Here is a 16,270-nt window from a genome sequence, read left to right as displayed (position 1 = left end):
TATATGAATATAGAGCCGGGGTAGCGCAGCAGGTAGAGTGCTGTACTGCAGGCCACTGAACCTGACTGTAGATCTGAAGGTCAGCGGTTCAAATCTCATCACCGGCTCAAGGTTGACTCAGCCTTCCATCCTTCCAAGGTGGGTCAAATGAGGACCCGGATTGTGGGGGCAATAATGCTGGCTCTGTTAAAAAAGTGCTATTGCTAACATGTTGTAAGCCGCCCTGAGTCTAAGGAGAAGGGCAGCATAAAAATCGAATGAATGAATGAATGAATGAATGAATGAATGAATGAATGAATGAATGAATGAATAAAATAAAATAAAATAAAATAAAATAAAATAAAATAAAATAATAATAAAATAAAATAAAATTAATAAATAAATAAATCAGAGAGTTGGAAGGGACCTTGGAGGTCTTCTAGTCCAACCCCCGGCTCAAGTGGAAAACTGTAGAGTATTCCAGACAAGTCAGTTTCTTCTTGAAAACCTCCAGAGATATAGAAGGAAGGAAGGAAGGAAGGAAGGAAGGAAGGAAGGAAGGAAGGAAGGAAGGAAGGAAGGAAGGAAGGAAGGATAACCGCATCGGAAGAGACCTTGGAGGTCTTCTAGTCTAATCCCCTACTCAAGCAGGAGACCCAAGACCCTACACTGTTCTGGACAAGTGGCTGCCCAATCTCTTCTTTAAAACTCCCAGTATTGGAGCATTCACAACTTCTGGAGGCAAGGGGTTCCATTGATTAATTGTTCTAACTCTCAGGAATTTTCTCCTTAGTACTAAGTTGCTTCTCTCTTTGTTTAGTTTCCACCCATTGCTTCTTGTTCTACCCTCAGGTGCTTTGGAGAATAGCTTGACTCCTTCTTTGTGGCAACCCCTGAGATACTGGAAGGCTGCTGTTGTGTCTCCCCTGGTCCTTCTTGTCATTAAACTAGCCAGGCCCAGTTCCTGCAATTGTTCTCCATGTGTTGTAGCCTCCATTTATCCCCTAATCCTCTTTGTTGCTCTTCTCTGCACTCTTTCAAGAGTCTCCAAATCCTTTTTGCATCGTGGCGACCAAAACCGAATGCCGTATTCCAAGTGTGGCCTTACCAAGTCCTTGTAAAGTGGTATTAACACTTCAGCTGTTGCACACGGCTGGCTCATATTTAAATGGTTGTCAATACAGTACAATGATAAAAAGTCAAATATTAAATGCTACAAAACAATAAAACCCTGTAAAATATCCAGTCGCACAGACATCTATAACAAGCACTAGCCATGCCCAGTTCCTGTTCCTACAATGTTTCTACAATTCGGCCGTGACAAGATGTTAGCATTCAGACTGATGGCAGAAAAAGACCTCATGGTCCATCTAGTCTGCCCTTATACCATTTCCTGTATTTTATCTTACAATGGATCTATGTTTATCCCAGGCATGTTTAAATTCAGTTCCTGTGGATTCCTCCCTCCCTCCTTCCTTCCTTCCTTCCTTCCTTCCTTCCTTCCTTCCTTCCTCATTCCTTCCTTCTTTCTTTCTTTCTTTCTTTCTCTCCCTTCCTTCTTTCCATCTCTTCCTTCCTTCCTTCCTTCCATCCTCCCTCCCTCCCTCCCTCCCTCCCTTTCTTTCCCATTCATAGAAACATAGAAGATTGACAGCAGAAAAAGACCTCCTATGCAGCCAAGCATCCTACTTGCTTTTCCTACTGCCCGACCACACTGCTCACCCATTTTGAGGCTGTCAGAAATCACGACCCCTAAATCCTTCTCTTCTGAAGTTTTTGCTAACACAGAATTTATTATTTTATTTATTTATTAGTTGGACTTGTATGCCGCCCCTCTCTGAAGACTCGGGGCGGCTCACAACAAGTAAAAACAGTCACAACAATCCAATTAATTAAAATGTTTAACGATTTAAGAGAAACCCCATGTAATAGCAAACGCACACACAAGCATACCATGTATAAATTAACGTGCCCAGGGGAGATGTTTAGTTTCCCCATGCCTGACGGCAAAGGTGGGTCTTAAGGAGTTTTCGGAAAGCAGGAAGAGTAGGGGCAGTTCTAATCTCCGGGGGGAGTTGGTTCCAGAGAGCCGGTGCCGCCACAGAGAAGGCTCTTCCCCTGGGACCCGCCAACCGGCATTGTTTAGTTGACGGGACCCAGAGAAGGCCCACTCTGTGGGACCTAATCGGTCGCTGGGATTCGTGCGGCAGGAGGCGGTCTGCCAATGCAATAATACTCAGATTGAGGATTCCTTTTCCCCAAGTGCATTATTTTACATTTGGAAACATTAAACTGCAGTTTCCATTGCTTTGACCATTTATCTAGTAAAGCTAAATCATTTGCCATATTACAGACGCCTCCAGGAATATCAACCCTATTGCACACTTTAGAGTCATCGGCAAATAGGCAAACCTTCCCTAACAAACCTTCCCCTATGTCACTCACAAACATATCCCAGGCATGTTTCAATTCAGTTTCTGTGGATTGACCAACCACGTCTGCTGGAACTTTGTTTGTTTTGCCTAACACAGAACTGCCAGTACAATACTCACATTGAGGATGGACCCACCTTGGCGGTACATGCGCAGAGCATCGAGCAGACGGGACCCCCGGATCTGAGCTCTCAGCAGGGGCACCTCCAGCTGCATCAGGCCGGCCTCGCAGTGCTCCCCGTGCAAATCCAGCTCACTGCTGCTCATCCGCTGGGCATAAGGTCCCTTGGCATCGCCTCGCCAGCCGTTGGCCTTGGGCAAGAAGCAGTGGACGAAATGCAGCTTGGACTTCTTGAGGGTGTCAATCAGGGCATCCTGAGGGATGGGAGGAGACCACAGTCAAGAGGGGGTGGGGTTTTGCAGGAGAGGTGGCTGTATTCCAAAGGGCTGCTGACCGGATAGCCTGTCCAATGATCTCACCCATCATCGCCAACTGACAGGCCATCCCCTTTTCATTTCATTTTGAACACTGAGTTATTAATTTGGACCGGGAGTCACTGCTCACAGTCACTCATGCCCTCATCACCTTGAGGCTTGACTACTGTAAAGCTCTCTACATGGGGCTACCTCTGAAAAGTGTTCGGAAACTTCAGATCGTGCAGAATGCAGCTGCGAGAGCAATCGTGGGATTTCCCAAAAATGCCCATGTCACACCAACACTCCGCAGTCTGCATTGGTTGCCGATCTATTTCCGGTCACAATTCAAAGTGTTGGTTATGACCTTTAAATCCCTTCATGGCATTGGACCAGGATACCTTTGGGACCGCCTTCTGCCGCACGAATCCCAGAGACGGATTAGGTCCCACAGAGTGGGCCTTCTCCGGGTCCCGTCAACTAAACAATGTCGGTTGGCGGGCCCCAGGGGAAGAGCCTTCTCTGTGGCAGCCCCGACTCTCTGGAACCAGCTCCCCACAGAGATTAGAACTGCCCCTACCCTCCTTGCCTTTTGTAAACTCCTTAAAACCCACCTTTGTCGTCAGGCATGGGGGAACTGAGATATCTCCCCCGGGCCTATACAATTTATGTATGGTATGTTGTGTGTATGTCTGTTTAATAATGGGGTTTTTTAATATTTTAAATTGTAAATTATTAGATTTGTTATAAACTGTTTTTTATTGCGTTGTGAGCCGCCCCGAGTCTACGGAAAGGGGCGGCATACAAATCTAATAAATAATAATAATAATAATAATAATAATAATAATAATAATAATAATTTTATTTTCTTTATTTTTTTATTTATTAAATTTGTATGCAGCCCCTCTCCGTAGACCCAGGGCGGCTCACAGCAGTAATAGAAAACAATATATAATACAAATCTAATAATGAAAACTAAAAACCCATAATTTAAGAAAACATACACACAACATACCATACATAAACAGTATAGGCCTGGGGAAGTTATTTCAGTTCCCCCATGCCTGATGGCAGAGGTGGGTTTTAAGGAGTTTGCGGAAGGCAAGGAGGGTAGGGGCAATTCTGATCTCAGGGGGGAGCTGGTTCCAGAGGGTCGAGGCTGCCACAGAGAAGGCTCTTCCCCTGGGACACGCCAAATGACATTGTTTAGTCGATGGGACCTGGAGAAGGCCAACTCTGTGGGACCTCATCGGTCACCGGGATTCGTGCGGCAGAAGGCGGTCCCGGAGATATTCTGGTCCGATGCCATTAACCTTGCTTGTCTCTTTTTAAAAGTTTATATACTGCTTTTATGCATCAATATTTGAATGGTGTTAGTACTATGTATATAATTGGTTGGGTTTGGCAATATATAAACCAACAAACCAAGAATGTATGCTTAAATATATTGAAATACTATTGCTTTAAGAGTTAGTGTTACAGATAACCACAAGAGGGAGCCAGAAATATAGTTCTCTCTCTCTCTGCTATTTCTATTGTGTTCTCTGTGACAACTGTAGTAGAAACTGTGTGTTAAATGCTGGTTTATGTATTTGTAAGCTAAACAAGAAAGACTTATAATATTGTATATATTCTGCTCAAAAAAATAAATCGAACGCTTAAAGAACACAATATAACTCAAAGGAAATCAAATCAAGGGAAGGGAAGGGAAGGGAAGGGAGGAAGGAAGGAAGGAAGGAAGAGAGAGACAAGAAGGCAGAGGAGGAAGACGCTAGCTGGGGGATTCTGGGAGTCCCCATTCCCTAGACCTGCAGGGTCCGTCTTTCCTCTGGGCCCCCAGAGACTCACCACCTGCAGCTTGATCTGGATGCACACGGACTTCTTCTTCACCGCAGCCACCCCCGTGGTGAAGGTCTTGCGCATGCTGGTGGCTCTGCGCAGGGCCAGCTGGGAGCCCCCCTCCAGGCCCGCGATGGAGCCGGAGAGCACCGTGGTGGCCCCCGCACGGCCCGCGAAGAGGCTGCTGATGATTTTCCTAGGAAGGAAAAAGGACAGAGGAGAAAGAGAGGATGGTTGGCTTCCTCTAAGCCCAAGATGAATAACAGAAGAGCCTTGTTAAAACATTTCCTTCTTTCTTTCTTTCTTTCCTTCCCTCCTTTCCTCTTCCCTTTCTCTTTTCCATCTTCCTTCCTTCCCATTTCCCAGTATCATTTTACTCATCTTTTCCCTTCTCCCCTTTCCATTGCTTGTGTTCATTTGTGGCTACGTAGGGATTCTAGGCTGATGCCTCTTTTGACCCCACCGCCTTGTTCGGCCACTCCTTCTCCTACACTTTATTCCTTCTCATCTTTTTCCCTTTCACATTGTTTCCTTTTCTCTTTCTTTCTTTCTTTCTTTCTTTTCCTTCTTTCTTTTCCTTCTTTCTTTCTCTTTCTTTCTCTCCTTTCTTTGTCTCTCTCTCTCTCGCACACTTTCCTTCCTTCCTTCCCATTTCTTTTTGTCATTTTCCTCATCTTTCTCCCGTTCCTATTTCCCTCCCTTCTTGTGTTCATTTGTGGCTACGTAGGGATTCTAGGCTGATGCCTTTTTTGACCCCACCGCCACTCCTTCTTCTCCACATTTGTTCCTTGTCATCCTTTTTCCGTTCAGATTTTTTCCTTTCTTCCAGAATCATAGAATAACACAGTTGGAAGGGACCTTGGAGGTCTTCTATCCCAACCCCGTGTTCCAGCAGGGAACCCTATGCCATTTCAGACACATCACTGTCCTGTCTCTTTTGCAAAGTCTCCAGAGTTCCAGAGAAAAGGTCTTTCTACCTCCCAGGGCAGCCTGAGGAGCCTTCTCACCCACCCACCCACCCACCCACCAAGAGGGTCTGTCTTACTTTTGGGATTCCTGGAGGAGGACCAAGCTGTTCTGAGAGGCGGGGTTTTGCCGGACGTAGCTCAGCCAGCCGCTGGTGTCGTACTCCACCCAGTTGGTGCCGTAGCTGTGTCCCAGGAAGAAATGCCGAGCTTTGTTGCTCCGGAGAAGCGGGTTGGAGGCTGCCAATGTAAGAGAGAGAGGAAGACTCAGGTCTCTGGGCCCCCTCCCCAAAACACCTTCCTCGGGGGGCCCGAGAGAGCCCCAGTCAGTCTCCGGGCAGCATTCAATGGAGGAAGACACTTTCGGTCTCTCTAAGAATTGCTCTTCGGAGTTGAAGAAGGGATGTGGGTGGGCATTGTGAAAAGTCTGGGTGGGATAGAGGGAAGGCAGGGAGGGAGGGGAAGGGGGAAAGGAAGGGAAGGAGAAGGGAGGGAGGCAGGAAGGAAGGAGTAGAAGAGAAAAAAGAAAGGAAAAGGGAATGAAGGAATGAAAGAAAGGAGAGAAAAAGAAGTGAAAATCAGAACACATTAATGAAAGAAAGGGAGTGTGAGAGAACGAGAGGGAGGGAGAGAGGAAGGAAGGAGAGGGAGGGAGGAGTAGAAGAGAAAAAAGGAAAAAAGGGAATAGGGAATGAAGGAATGAAAGAAAGGAGAGAAAAAGAAGAGAAAAAGAGTGTGTGTGTATGAGAGGGAGGGAGAGAGAGAGGGAGGGAGGAAGGGAGGAAGGAAGGAAGGAAGGAAGGAAGGAAGGAAGGAAGGAAAGATGAAGGCCAAGAGGTGAAACCAAAGCAACCGTACTGGATTCAGGGCCAGACCAGTTTGTCCCAGTCCTACCCCCTGCCTTCCTTCCCCGAGTACCTTTCTTGTCCCCGTCCTGGGGGCCGTAGTGGGTGAAGAGCCGCTCGAGAAGACCCTCCTCGCTGCCCCCGGGCTGGAGGGCCTCCTCCTCCAACAGCCAGAGCAGCCCCCGGGCTTCATCCGTCCGGGCCAGGCTGCGAACCTGCAAAGGAGGAGGATTGTCAGTGGGGGTGGAGGTCCCAGGGGGCTTTTCCCAAAATCCTCTGGGCTTCCTTCGGGGGCTTTTCCATTGGGAAACGTTTTTCTAGCTTCTTCACTGAGAGACCTAGAATGGAGAAGGGGCCAGGTGAACCCCTGGGAAGCAGATTCTTTTCCCTATTTTCCTCCCCAAAAGTAAGGTGCGTCTTATGCTCCGAAAAATACGGTAGGTCAAATAAATCAAATTAAATTAGTTCCACCGGTTGATCGCTCTCACCGCCAGAAAGTTCCTCCTCATTTCCAGGTTCGTGTCAAGGGCAGAGGGTCCCAAGCGAAACCAAGTGGGAGGGGAAGGGGAGAGAGGGAAGGGGGGGGCTCGAACCCCGTTTTGCACGCAGTTTGTCAGAGCTGCCCTTTCGGAAGGTAGCCAGCCCACGCAGGCAACCAGCCCAACCCAACCAGCCAGAGACCAGGAGATATGGAGTTGAAGTCTTCAATGAAACACAGCAGCAGCAGCAGCAGGGAGTCTTGCAAACATATACAGCGGTACCTCGGTTAACAACCACAATCCCTTCTGGAAGCTTGGCTGTTGACCGAAATGGTTGTTATTCGAAACAATTTTCCCCATGGGAAAGAATGGAAATGGATTTAATTGGTTCCCTGCCTTTATTTCCTATGGGGGAAATTGAAAATTGAGGGGTTTTTTTCTGTCCCACCCACACACCCATATTTTTGTTCGGTATCCGAAGCAAATTTTTGCTGAAATTTTTGGTTGTTACCCAAAAAGTGCGCTAACCGAGGCGTTTGTTAACCAAGGTACCACTGTTTTTTCTTCTTATTTACACTACTAACTGTATTCTATCTCTCTATATATACATCACACTAGTATCTCACTAGTATCTCACTACAACTATCTCAATTACAGTAACTCACAGGAACCAACAGTCCAAATACAGCAATACAGCAACAGGAGCTTCAGATCAGAGCACAGAGAACAGAGAATCAGAGAGACCAATACTAAAGCTCTTACATATTTATATACTTTTCACCCAATCAGGTTGCTGCATGCTTAATTAATTCAGAATGACTAGCATTCTCTACGTCAGGGGTCTCCAACCTTGGGCACTTTAAGCCTGGTGGACTTCAACTCCCAGAATGGGGAATTCTGGGAGTTGGAGTCCGCCAGGCTTAAAGTGGCCATGGTTGGAGAGCCCTGCTCTACGTATTCCTTCCTTCTGCATTGGGATATTAACTCAGAATATTTCATAATCCTGACACATCTTACCAGTGCCTGGTGGGAGGCTTCGTCCAGTGCGGCCACGGAGCCCGAGACACTGGGCTCCAGGGCGTCTAAGGAGAGGTCAACGTTCTCCTGGATGGCAGGAACGAAGGAGGAGGCATTAGTGTCCAGTGGCCATAGGTCAAGGCACCCAGGGAGAGAAAGAGAGAGAGAGGAGAGATGGAGACACCCTGGTCAGTGGGTTAAGTCAGGACAGAGCCCACCGGCCACACCTTCACACACACACCCCACCCGCTTGGAAAGGGAAAGGAAATAACATCTGGATCAACTGAAAGAGAGAATTCCCCACGGGGAAGAGAAAAAGGGGAGGAGGATATTGAGGGTCTGGGTATAAATTTTTTATTGTTTTTCCTTCATACTATTATTATTTGCAACTTCAGATCAGAGCACAAAGAACAGAGAATCAGAGAGAGAGCAATACTAAAGCTCTTACATATAATACAAATCTAAATAATAAATAAATAAATAAATAAATAAATAATTATTTTATTATTATTTATTAGATTTGTATGCCGCTCCTCTCCGTAGATACTTTAATACAATGTCAAATATCTTCTGGTATAAGATTTTTATTTTTTTCTCCACCATAAAGTAAAACAATATCTCGTTATAAACACCACAACAATGCTTACAATCAATCCCTGTATAAACTTTACTTTTCTTATTACTCCCTCAACGGAGGCTCCTATCTCTCCTCATCTAAAATTTCTATTAATTTTATATAACGTTATCAATTCTTAAAAATCTAAATAAAAATGTTTTCCTCACCGTCTTACTATAAAAAAGTTAAATTTCATCAATCCCAAAAATAATAAAATCTTTTATCTGGGCATAAATCTCTGCTGGCTGGGGAATTCTGGGAGTTGAAGACCAGATATCTTCAAGTTGCCAAGGTTGGGAAACATAGAAACATGGAAGATTGACGGCAGAAAAAGACCTCATGGTCCATCTAGTCTGCCCTTATGCTATTTCCTGTATTTTATCCAATTAAATTAAATTAAATTAAATCTTAGGATAGATATATGTTTATCCCAGGCAGATTTCAATTCAGTCACTGTGAATTCTTCCTTCCTTCCTTCCTTCCTTCCTTCCTTCCTTCCTTCCTTCCTTCCTTCCTTTCTCCCTCCCTCCCTTCCTTTTCTTCCTTCCTTCCTTCTCTTTCTTTCCTTCCTCCCTTCTTTTCTCATTCATAGAAACATAGAAGATTGAAGCAGAAAAAGACCTCCTGGTCCATCTAGTCTGCCCTTATACTATTTCCTGTATTTTATCTTAGGATGGATCTGTGTTTATCCCAGGCATGTTTAAATTCAGTTACTGTGGATTGACCAACCACGTCTGCTGGAAGTTTGTTCCAAGCATCTACTCCTCTTTCAGTCAAATCATATTTTCTCCCGTTGCTTCTGATCTTTCCCCCAACTAACTTCAGATTGTGTCCCCTTGTTCTTGTGTTCACTTTCCTGTTAAAAACACTTCCCTCCTGAACCCTATTTAACCCTTTAACATATTTAAATGTTTTGATCATGTCCCCCGTTTTCTTTGCTTTAGAGAACCGGTTGACACCCACCCAGCACCCACCCCCGTCCCCTCTTCGGTGTGGGCTGTGATTCGCTCCCTCCCCCCATTCTATGTACACCCCCCACCCCCCCGGGAAGCCTACCTCCTTGTATCGTTCCAGCTCCTGCACGAAGGTGCGCTGGTGAAAAAGACCCTGTAGCCTCTCCTGGGCGTAATTGTGGCACAGCTCCTCAAAGGTGGCCCCCCGGCTCTGTCCGGCCATTTCAGGGTTCTGCAGGCCGGGCGTGTCCACGATCATCATGGAGCACAAGGACCGCTGGCTGGACTTCAGCGCCCTGGCGGGAAAGAGAGGGAGTCCGTCGGTGCGAGATGGAATTCCCCCCCTCCGTTAGCAATTCCCGCTTGGCTCGCTGGACGAAAGGACGTTGGGGTAGTCCTTGGCTTACGACCATGACTGAGCCCCCCCTCCCCTCGTTTCTGTTGCTAAGCAGGGCAGTGTGTTTTGTCCCATTTTACAACCATCCGTGCCACCGTTGTTAACCAATTGCTTTGTTTGTTCATGGTCATGAACCTCCCCCCTCCTTTCTTAATTCCTTCCTCCCTCCCCTTCCTTCCTTCTAATCTGCCTTCCTTCTTTCCTTCATTATTCATTCATTCATTCTCATCTTCCTTCCTTCCTTCCCATCTTTTATTATTATTATTTATTAGATTTGTATGCCGCCCCTCTCCGCAGACTCGGGGCGGCTCACAGCAATGATAAAAACAATATACAGTAACAAATCTAATATTAACGTTTAAAATAACAATTTTACATTAAAAAGCCTAAAACCCCCAATATATAAAAAAGCATACACACAAACATATCATACAGCTTCCTTCCTCCCTTCCTTCCTTCTAATCTTCCTTCCTTCCTTACTCCTTCCTTCCCATCTTTAATTAATTAATTCATTCTCATCTCCCTTCCTTCCTTCTAATCTTTCTTCCCTCTCATCTTTCTTCCTTCTCATCTTCCTTCCTTAATACCTCTCTCTTAAGGTTAAGGTTTAAGGGGTAAGGTTTAAGTTTAATTAAATTAAATTTAAATTAAAGTTAAAGTTAAATTAATAGCAATAGTGTTTAGCATTTAGACTTATATATTGCTTCATTGTGCTTTTACAGCCCTCTTTAAGCGATTGACAGAATCAGCCTCTTGTCCCCAACAATCTGAGTCCCCATTTGACCCCCCTCAGAAGGACGGAAGGCTGAGTCAACTTTTAGCCCGTGGTGAGATATGAACCGCTGAACTACATGTAGCAATCAGCAGAGGCAGCTTGCAGCGCTGCACTCTAACCAGTGCGCCACCAAATTTAAATTGAATTTAAATTGAATTTAAATTAAATTTAAATTAAATTTAAATTAAATTTAAATTGAATTTAAATTGAATTTAAATTGAATTGAAATTGAATTGAACTTTAATTTAATTTAAATTCAATTTCATTTAAAGTTTTAAGTTGATTTAAAATATTAATAAGGTATTCTTTTCTGTATGGAAATTTAACTTCTAGAATAAGCAGGGGTATCGCAACCCCAAATTTGTGTTAAATGTATGTTTGTTGGTTTTGTCTTTTACGAAAAATTCAATAAAGTTTATCAAAATAAAGTTCAATTAAAGTTGCAATCATCTCCTTTTAATCACCCCCAAATCCTTTGCTGGGTCCTGTCACCAATGTAGAATTCTATTCAGCAGATATATTATCCTAGTGCCTCTACCTAGGATCGAACTCACCGCCCTCTGATTGTGAGGCCGGAGCTCCACCTCGCCCGCAACCCCTCTGCTGCCAGACAGGGCTTTGCAATCACGCGAATAGAGGGAGAAGCCCGTTTTGGTCCCGCGGCTAAATAATGTAGAATAAAATGATTTCCTAGAATCTTCCCCAAACGTGGCATTTGCATATTTCAGTGTTGTGTCAACAGAGCCTCGTTAAGCGGGAGAAGATTTTCACAGCTAATTAGCCCATTGTGTGAAAAAAATTCAAATATCACCCCGACGGAAGGACGCGGCTGACTTGGCCTGGGAAAGTTCCGGCAGCGGCAATTCTCGACTCACAAGGGCTAAGCGAGGCTGCTGCTACGGAGGGAGTTTGGCCGCAGAATCGCTGCAGGGGTCGTTAAGCGCAACCTCACACACATGCGTACACACACACAAACACACACCACCACCTTGGCTTTGCTTGTTAGAAGGTTGCAAGAGCAGATCACGTGACCCTGCCGGGACACTGCAACCACCGTCATAAATAGGAGACAGTTGACGGACGGACGAATTTGGATCGCGTGGCCGCGAGGGTGCTGGGAACGGTTGATAGGTGTGAAAAATTAGTCATAAGTCACTTTTCCGTCCCCCATGGCTGTTGCAACTTCCGCCACTAAACAGATGGTTGCAAGTCAAGGACGGCCTCTACTGACAAGTGTTGGGGGTTAGTTATTTATTTTATATTATTTTATTTTATTTTAATTTAATTTTTATTATTTTATTTTATTTTATTATTTTATTTATTTTATTTATTTTATTTTATTTTATTATTTCATTTCATTTCATTTCATTTCATTATTTTATTTTATTTTATTTTATTTTATTTTATTTTATTTTATTTTATTTTATTTGTATTGATTGATTGGATTTGTATGCCGCCCCTCTCCGAGGACTCGGAGTGGCTCACAACATGTCCAAAACAACATACAGTGGTACCTCTACCTAAGAAGGCCTCTACTTAAGAACTTTTCTAGATAAGAACCGGATGTTCAAGCCTTAAAGTTTTGGATTTTTTTTATTCCCTCCCCTCCCCTTCTTCCTTCGGCAGCGACTGTCCTCCTCCTCCTCCTCCTCCTCTTCCTCCTCCTCCTCCTCCCACCCAAATCCCGAGCTTTTATTTCTTTCCTAATGGGCTTGCACGTATTATTTGCTTTTACATTGATTCCCGTGGGAAAAATTGCTTCTACTTACAAACTTTTCTACTTAAGAACCTGGTCACGGAACGAATTAAAGTCTTAAGTCGAGGTACCACAGTTCCATATACATATCTAAAAATCCAATTAATATAACTACAGACCAGAACTACAGAAAAACCAGACCCCATAATCAGGAGACACCCCCCCCCCCCAGTGCCGGAGTGACTATGATAATCCACCTGCTTACCTGGTGAGGCCTTTACCTGAAGTTACACAGGTGATGCCTCCTCCCTCGGAGAAAGGACAAAGCCCCCTCCCCTCTCTTGGGAGGGTGGGTGGAGCTATATGGGAGTGGGGGGCCTCATTTCAGCCTGGCTGTTAGAAAGCCCAGCTGCTGTGGCCTACAGGGGGAGCTCTTGTCTCACAACATCAGGAGGTTGTGAGTTCAATCCTAGGTAGTGGCAGATGCAAGGGTTGGACTAGATGACCGTCAAGGTCCCTTCCCACTCTGTTAAAGGGGGGGGGGGAAGCATCAGGGGCCTGGACAGTTCTCAGGCACAGGAGATGGGGAAAGAGGAGGAGGAGACCCCTGCAGCCCCTTTACCTGTTGAGTAGGCAGATGAGGAGAGTGAAGAGCTCCGAGTACAAGCCGGACGTCAGGGCTTCCAAGCACTCCAAGGCAGAGGTTTTGGGGCCTGCACAGAGAAGGCAAGAGGGGAGGGTGAGGGGGGTCCTTCCTGGAAAGATCCCCCCACCTCCCCCCACCCCCACTCCGCCACCTGAAATGAGTCAGGGGTCTCAAAAGGGCTCGGGAGACCTTGCCCAAGACGACGCTTCAAGAAGTGGAGGAGGGGGCAGGAGGCTCTCGTCCAGCTAAAGGGGGCCTTACACAAACAGCCCCCCACCCACAATTAAATAGGACAGGGCTTTGGGGGGGGGAATCTCTTCCATTCCTTGGGGGGGAGGGGCTCAAGGCTCTCGCTCATCTGGAGCTGACAAAGTGCCCTTCACAAGCCGGATCCAAATGGCTACTTACAGTGTGTGTGTGTATGTGTGTGTGTGTGAGAGAGAGAGAGAGAGACAGGCAGGAAGGAAGGAAGGAGGGAGGGAGAGAGAGAAGAAAGAAAGAAAAGAGAGAGAGAGAGTGAGGGAAAGAGAGAAAGTGACAGAGAGACAAAGACAGAGACAGAAAGAGAAAGAAAGAAAGAAAGACAGAAAGAGAGAAAGAGAGAGAGAGGGAGGGACGGAGGAAGAAAGAAAGAAAGAGTAAGAAATAGAGAGATGGGAGAGAGAGAGAGAGAGAGAAAGAAAGAGAAAGAAAGAAAGAAAGAAAGAAAGAAAAATTGAATGAATGAATGAAATGAAAGAAAGAGACAGATTCAAATGTTGAAGTGCGGTGGTTCCCTAAAATAAGGCATGGATTACATTTTCAACCCATCCTCAAATAAGGCCAACAATTATTTCAGGGGGGAAGGGGGTTTAGAGTTGACACCCCCCCCCCCATTTCAATCCCCCTCTTTCATTGCCTCCTTCCATTCCAGCCCCTCCTGGATCAGCCCCCTGCCAGGCCCATCGCATTGCCTCCCCCCTAATTTGGGGCACATCCCAACCCTGAGTTCGAGCTCTGCCCAGGCCCGGCTAACTCACCTGAGCCGTCGGCCATCCCGGCCTCTTCAGGCCCCTGGCGGAAGGAGGTGGACCTCTGCAGGGAGCCCTTGCTGGGCGGCTTGAAGATGGCGGAGGAGAGCTCCTCCAGGTTGCAGCCCAGCAGGTAGGCGGCCTTCTGGGCCCACTCATGGCGGGCAAACTGCTTCCTCCCGGCTGGGAAGAGAAGAGACCGGGGGTGGTGGTGAGTGTGAGTGTGCCCGTGAGCCCAGGAAGGAGGAGGCAGGGGGGGGCCCCCATGCCAGCCCACGGGGGCCACAAGGAGGTCAAGAGGCCCAGCTCACGCCCCCCCCCCACAGAGCCCCTGAGAGGGCGAGGGGCTTCCGGGGGAGGGTCCCAAGGGGCCGTTCTTGGCCTTGAGTCCCTGGAAAAGGTTTTGCTTCTCACCCAGAGAAAAGAGAAAGGGAGGGAAGGAGAAGGGAGGAAGGCAAGAAAACAGGAAGGGAGGGGAAAAGACAAGGGAGGGAGGGAAGGAGGGAGGGAGGAAATGGGAAGGGAGGAAGGAGGGAAATAAGAAGGAAGGAAATGGGAAGGAAGGAAGGAGGAAGGAGGGAAGGAAAGGGATTAAGGAAATGGGAAGGAAGGATGGAAAGGAGGGAAATAGGAAAGAAGGAAGGAAATGGGAAGGAAGGAAAAAAGGAGGGAAATAGGAAAGAAGGAAGGAAGTGGGAAAGAAGGAAGGAAATGGGAAGGAAGGAAAAAGAGGAGGGAAATAGTAAGGAAGGAAGGAAGGAGGGAGGGAATAGAAAGGGAGGGAGGGAGGGAGGAAGGAAGGAAGAATGGAAATGGGAAGGAACGAAGGAATGAAGAAAAGGAGGGAAATAGGAAGGAAGGAGGGAGGGAAGGAAGGAAGGAGGGAGGGAATAGAAAGGGAGGGAGGGAGGGAGAATGGAAATGGGAAGGAACGAAGGAATGAAGAAAAGGAGGGAAATAGGAAGGAAGGAAGGAGGGAGGGAGGGAGGGAAGGAAGGAGGGAAGGAATAGAAAGGGAGGGAGGGAGGGAGGGAGGAAGGAAGAATGGAAATGGGAAGGAACGAAGGAATGAAGAAAAGGAGGGAAATAGGAAGGAAGGAAATAGGAAGGAATGAAGGAAGGAGGAAGAAAGCCAGGGAAACAGGGAGAAAGTCCCTTCCCACTTCCTTATTCTCTAATTCCATGGAAGGGAAGGAGGGAGGAAAGAAGGAAAAGAAAAGAAAGTAGAAGCTTCTTGGATGGGAAGCAAAACAGTTCAAGGGGAAAAGCCCAAGGGAGTCCGGCTGCCTCCATCGCTGGCCGGAGAGGGAACGGAGAGTCTCCGCAGACATTGTCCCAACCAGAGGCTCCTTCCCAGCCTCTTCATTGGCCGGCAGCGGAGGGAAGGAGGGGGGGGGCTCCGTCAGGGTCTTGGGGGTGGTCAGGACCCTCTCCCAGCCTCCTCCTTCTTCATCTGGCAGGAAAGGGAAGGACAAGCGCCCGGGGCAGAGAAGGACGAGCGGCAGCCGAGAGGCCTAATGGAAATGCAGTTAGGAAGTTGATGAGACGAGATGGGAGGTCAAGAGCCTTCACTTCGCTGCCACCAGAAACATGGCAGGCGGCCATAATGGGTGGGAGGGGTCTGTGTGTGTGTGTGTGTGTGTGTGTCTCTCCCCGTGTGTATGCGCAAACCCTCCCCTTCCCTCTGCCTTGCCAACTCTGTTATTCTGCTATCCTTCCTTCCTTTCTTTTTCCTTCTTTCCTTCCTTCCTTCTCATCTTCCTTTCATCTCATCTTCCTTCCTCCCTTCTTTCCTTCCCTCCCTCCTTCCTTCCTTCCTTCCTTCCCTTCCTTCTTATCTTCCTTCCTTCTCATCTTCCTTCCTTCTTTCCTTCTCATCTTCCTTCCTTCCTTCTTCCCTTCCTTCTCATCTTCCTTCCTTCCTTCCCTTCCTTCTTATCTTCCTTCCTTCTCATCTTCCTTCCTTCTTTCCTTCTCATCTTCCTTCCTTCCTTCTTCCCTTCCTTCTCATCTTCCTTCCTTCCCTTCCTTATCTTCCTTCCTTCTCATCTTCCTTCCTTCTTTCCTTCTCATCTTTCTTCTTTCCTTCTCCTCTTCCTTCCTTCTTCCCTTCCTTCTCATCTTCCTTCTTTCTTTCCTTCCTTCTCATCTTCCTTCTTTCTTTCCTTCCTTCTCATCTTCCTTTCATCTCATCTTCCTTCCTCCCT

General features: G+C 46.7%; 1 protein-coding gene across 1 annotated transcript in view; it reads right to left on the bottom strand.

The window, feature by feature from the left end:
• The window catches only part of MYO18A (myosin XVIIIA), a 201,529-nt gene that overhangs the window by 104,934 nt on the left and 80,325 nt on the right, over positions 1–16,270 (bottom strand). The window contains 8 exon segments of the mRNA XM_070735473.1: positions 2,549–2,786; positions 4,674–4,860; positions 5,710–5,869; positions 6,548–6,689; positions 7,971–8,057; positions 9,643–9,835; positions 13,030–13,120; positions 14,073–14,246. Coding sequence (XP_070591574.1) covers positions 2,549–2,786; positions 4,674–4,860; positions 5,710–5,869; positions 6,548–6,689; positions 7,971–8,057; positions 9,643–9,835; positions 13,030–13,120; positions 14,073–14,246 — 1,272 coding nt within the window.

This window comes from Erythrolamprus reginae, chromosome 1, assembly GCF_031021105.1.
Source record: "Erythrolamprus reginae isolate rEryReg1 chromosome 1, rEryReg1.hap1, whole genome shotgun sequence".
In the NCBI taxonomy this organism is placed as follows: Eukaryota; Metazoa; Chordata; class Lepidosauria; order Squamata; family Dipsadidae; genus Erythrolamprus; species Erythrolamprus reginae.
This window is presented reverse-complemented; position numbering and strand designations above follow the sequence as displayed.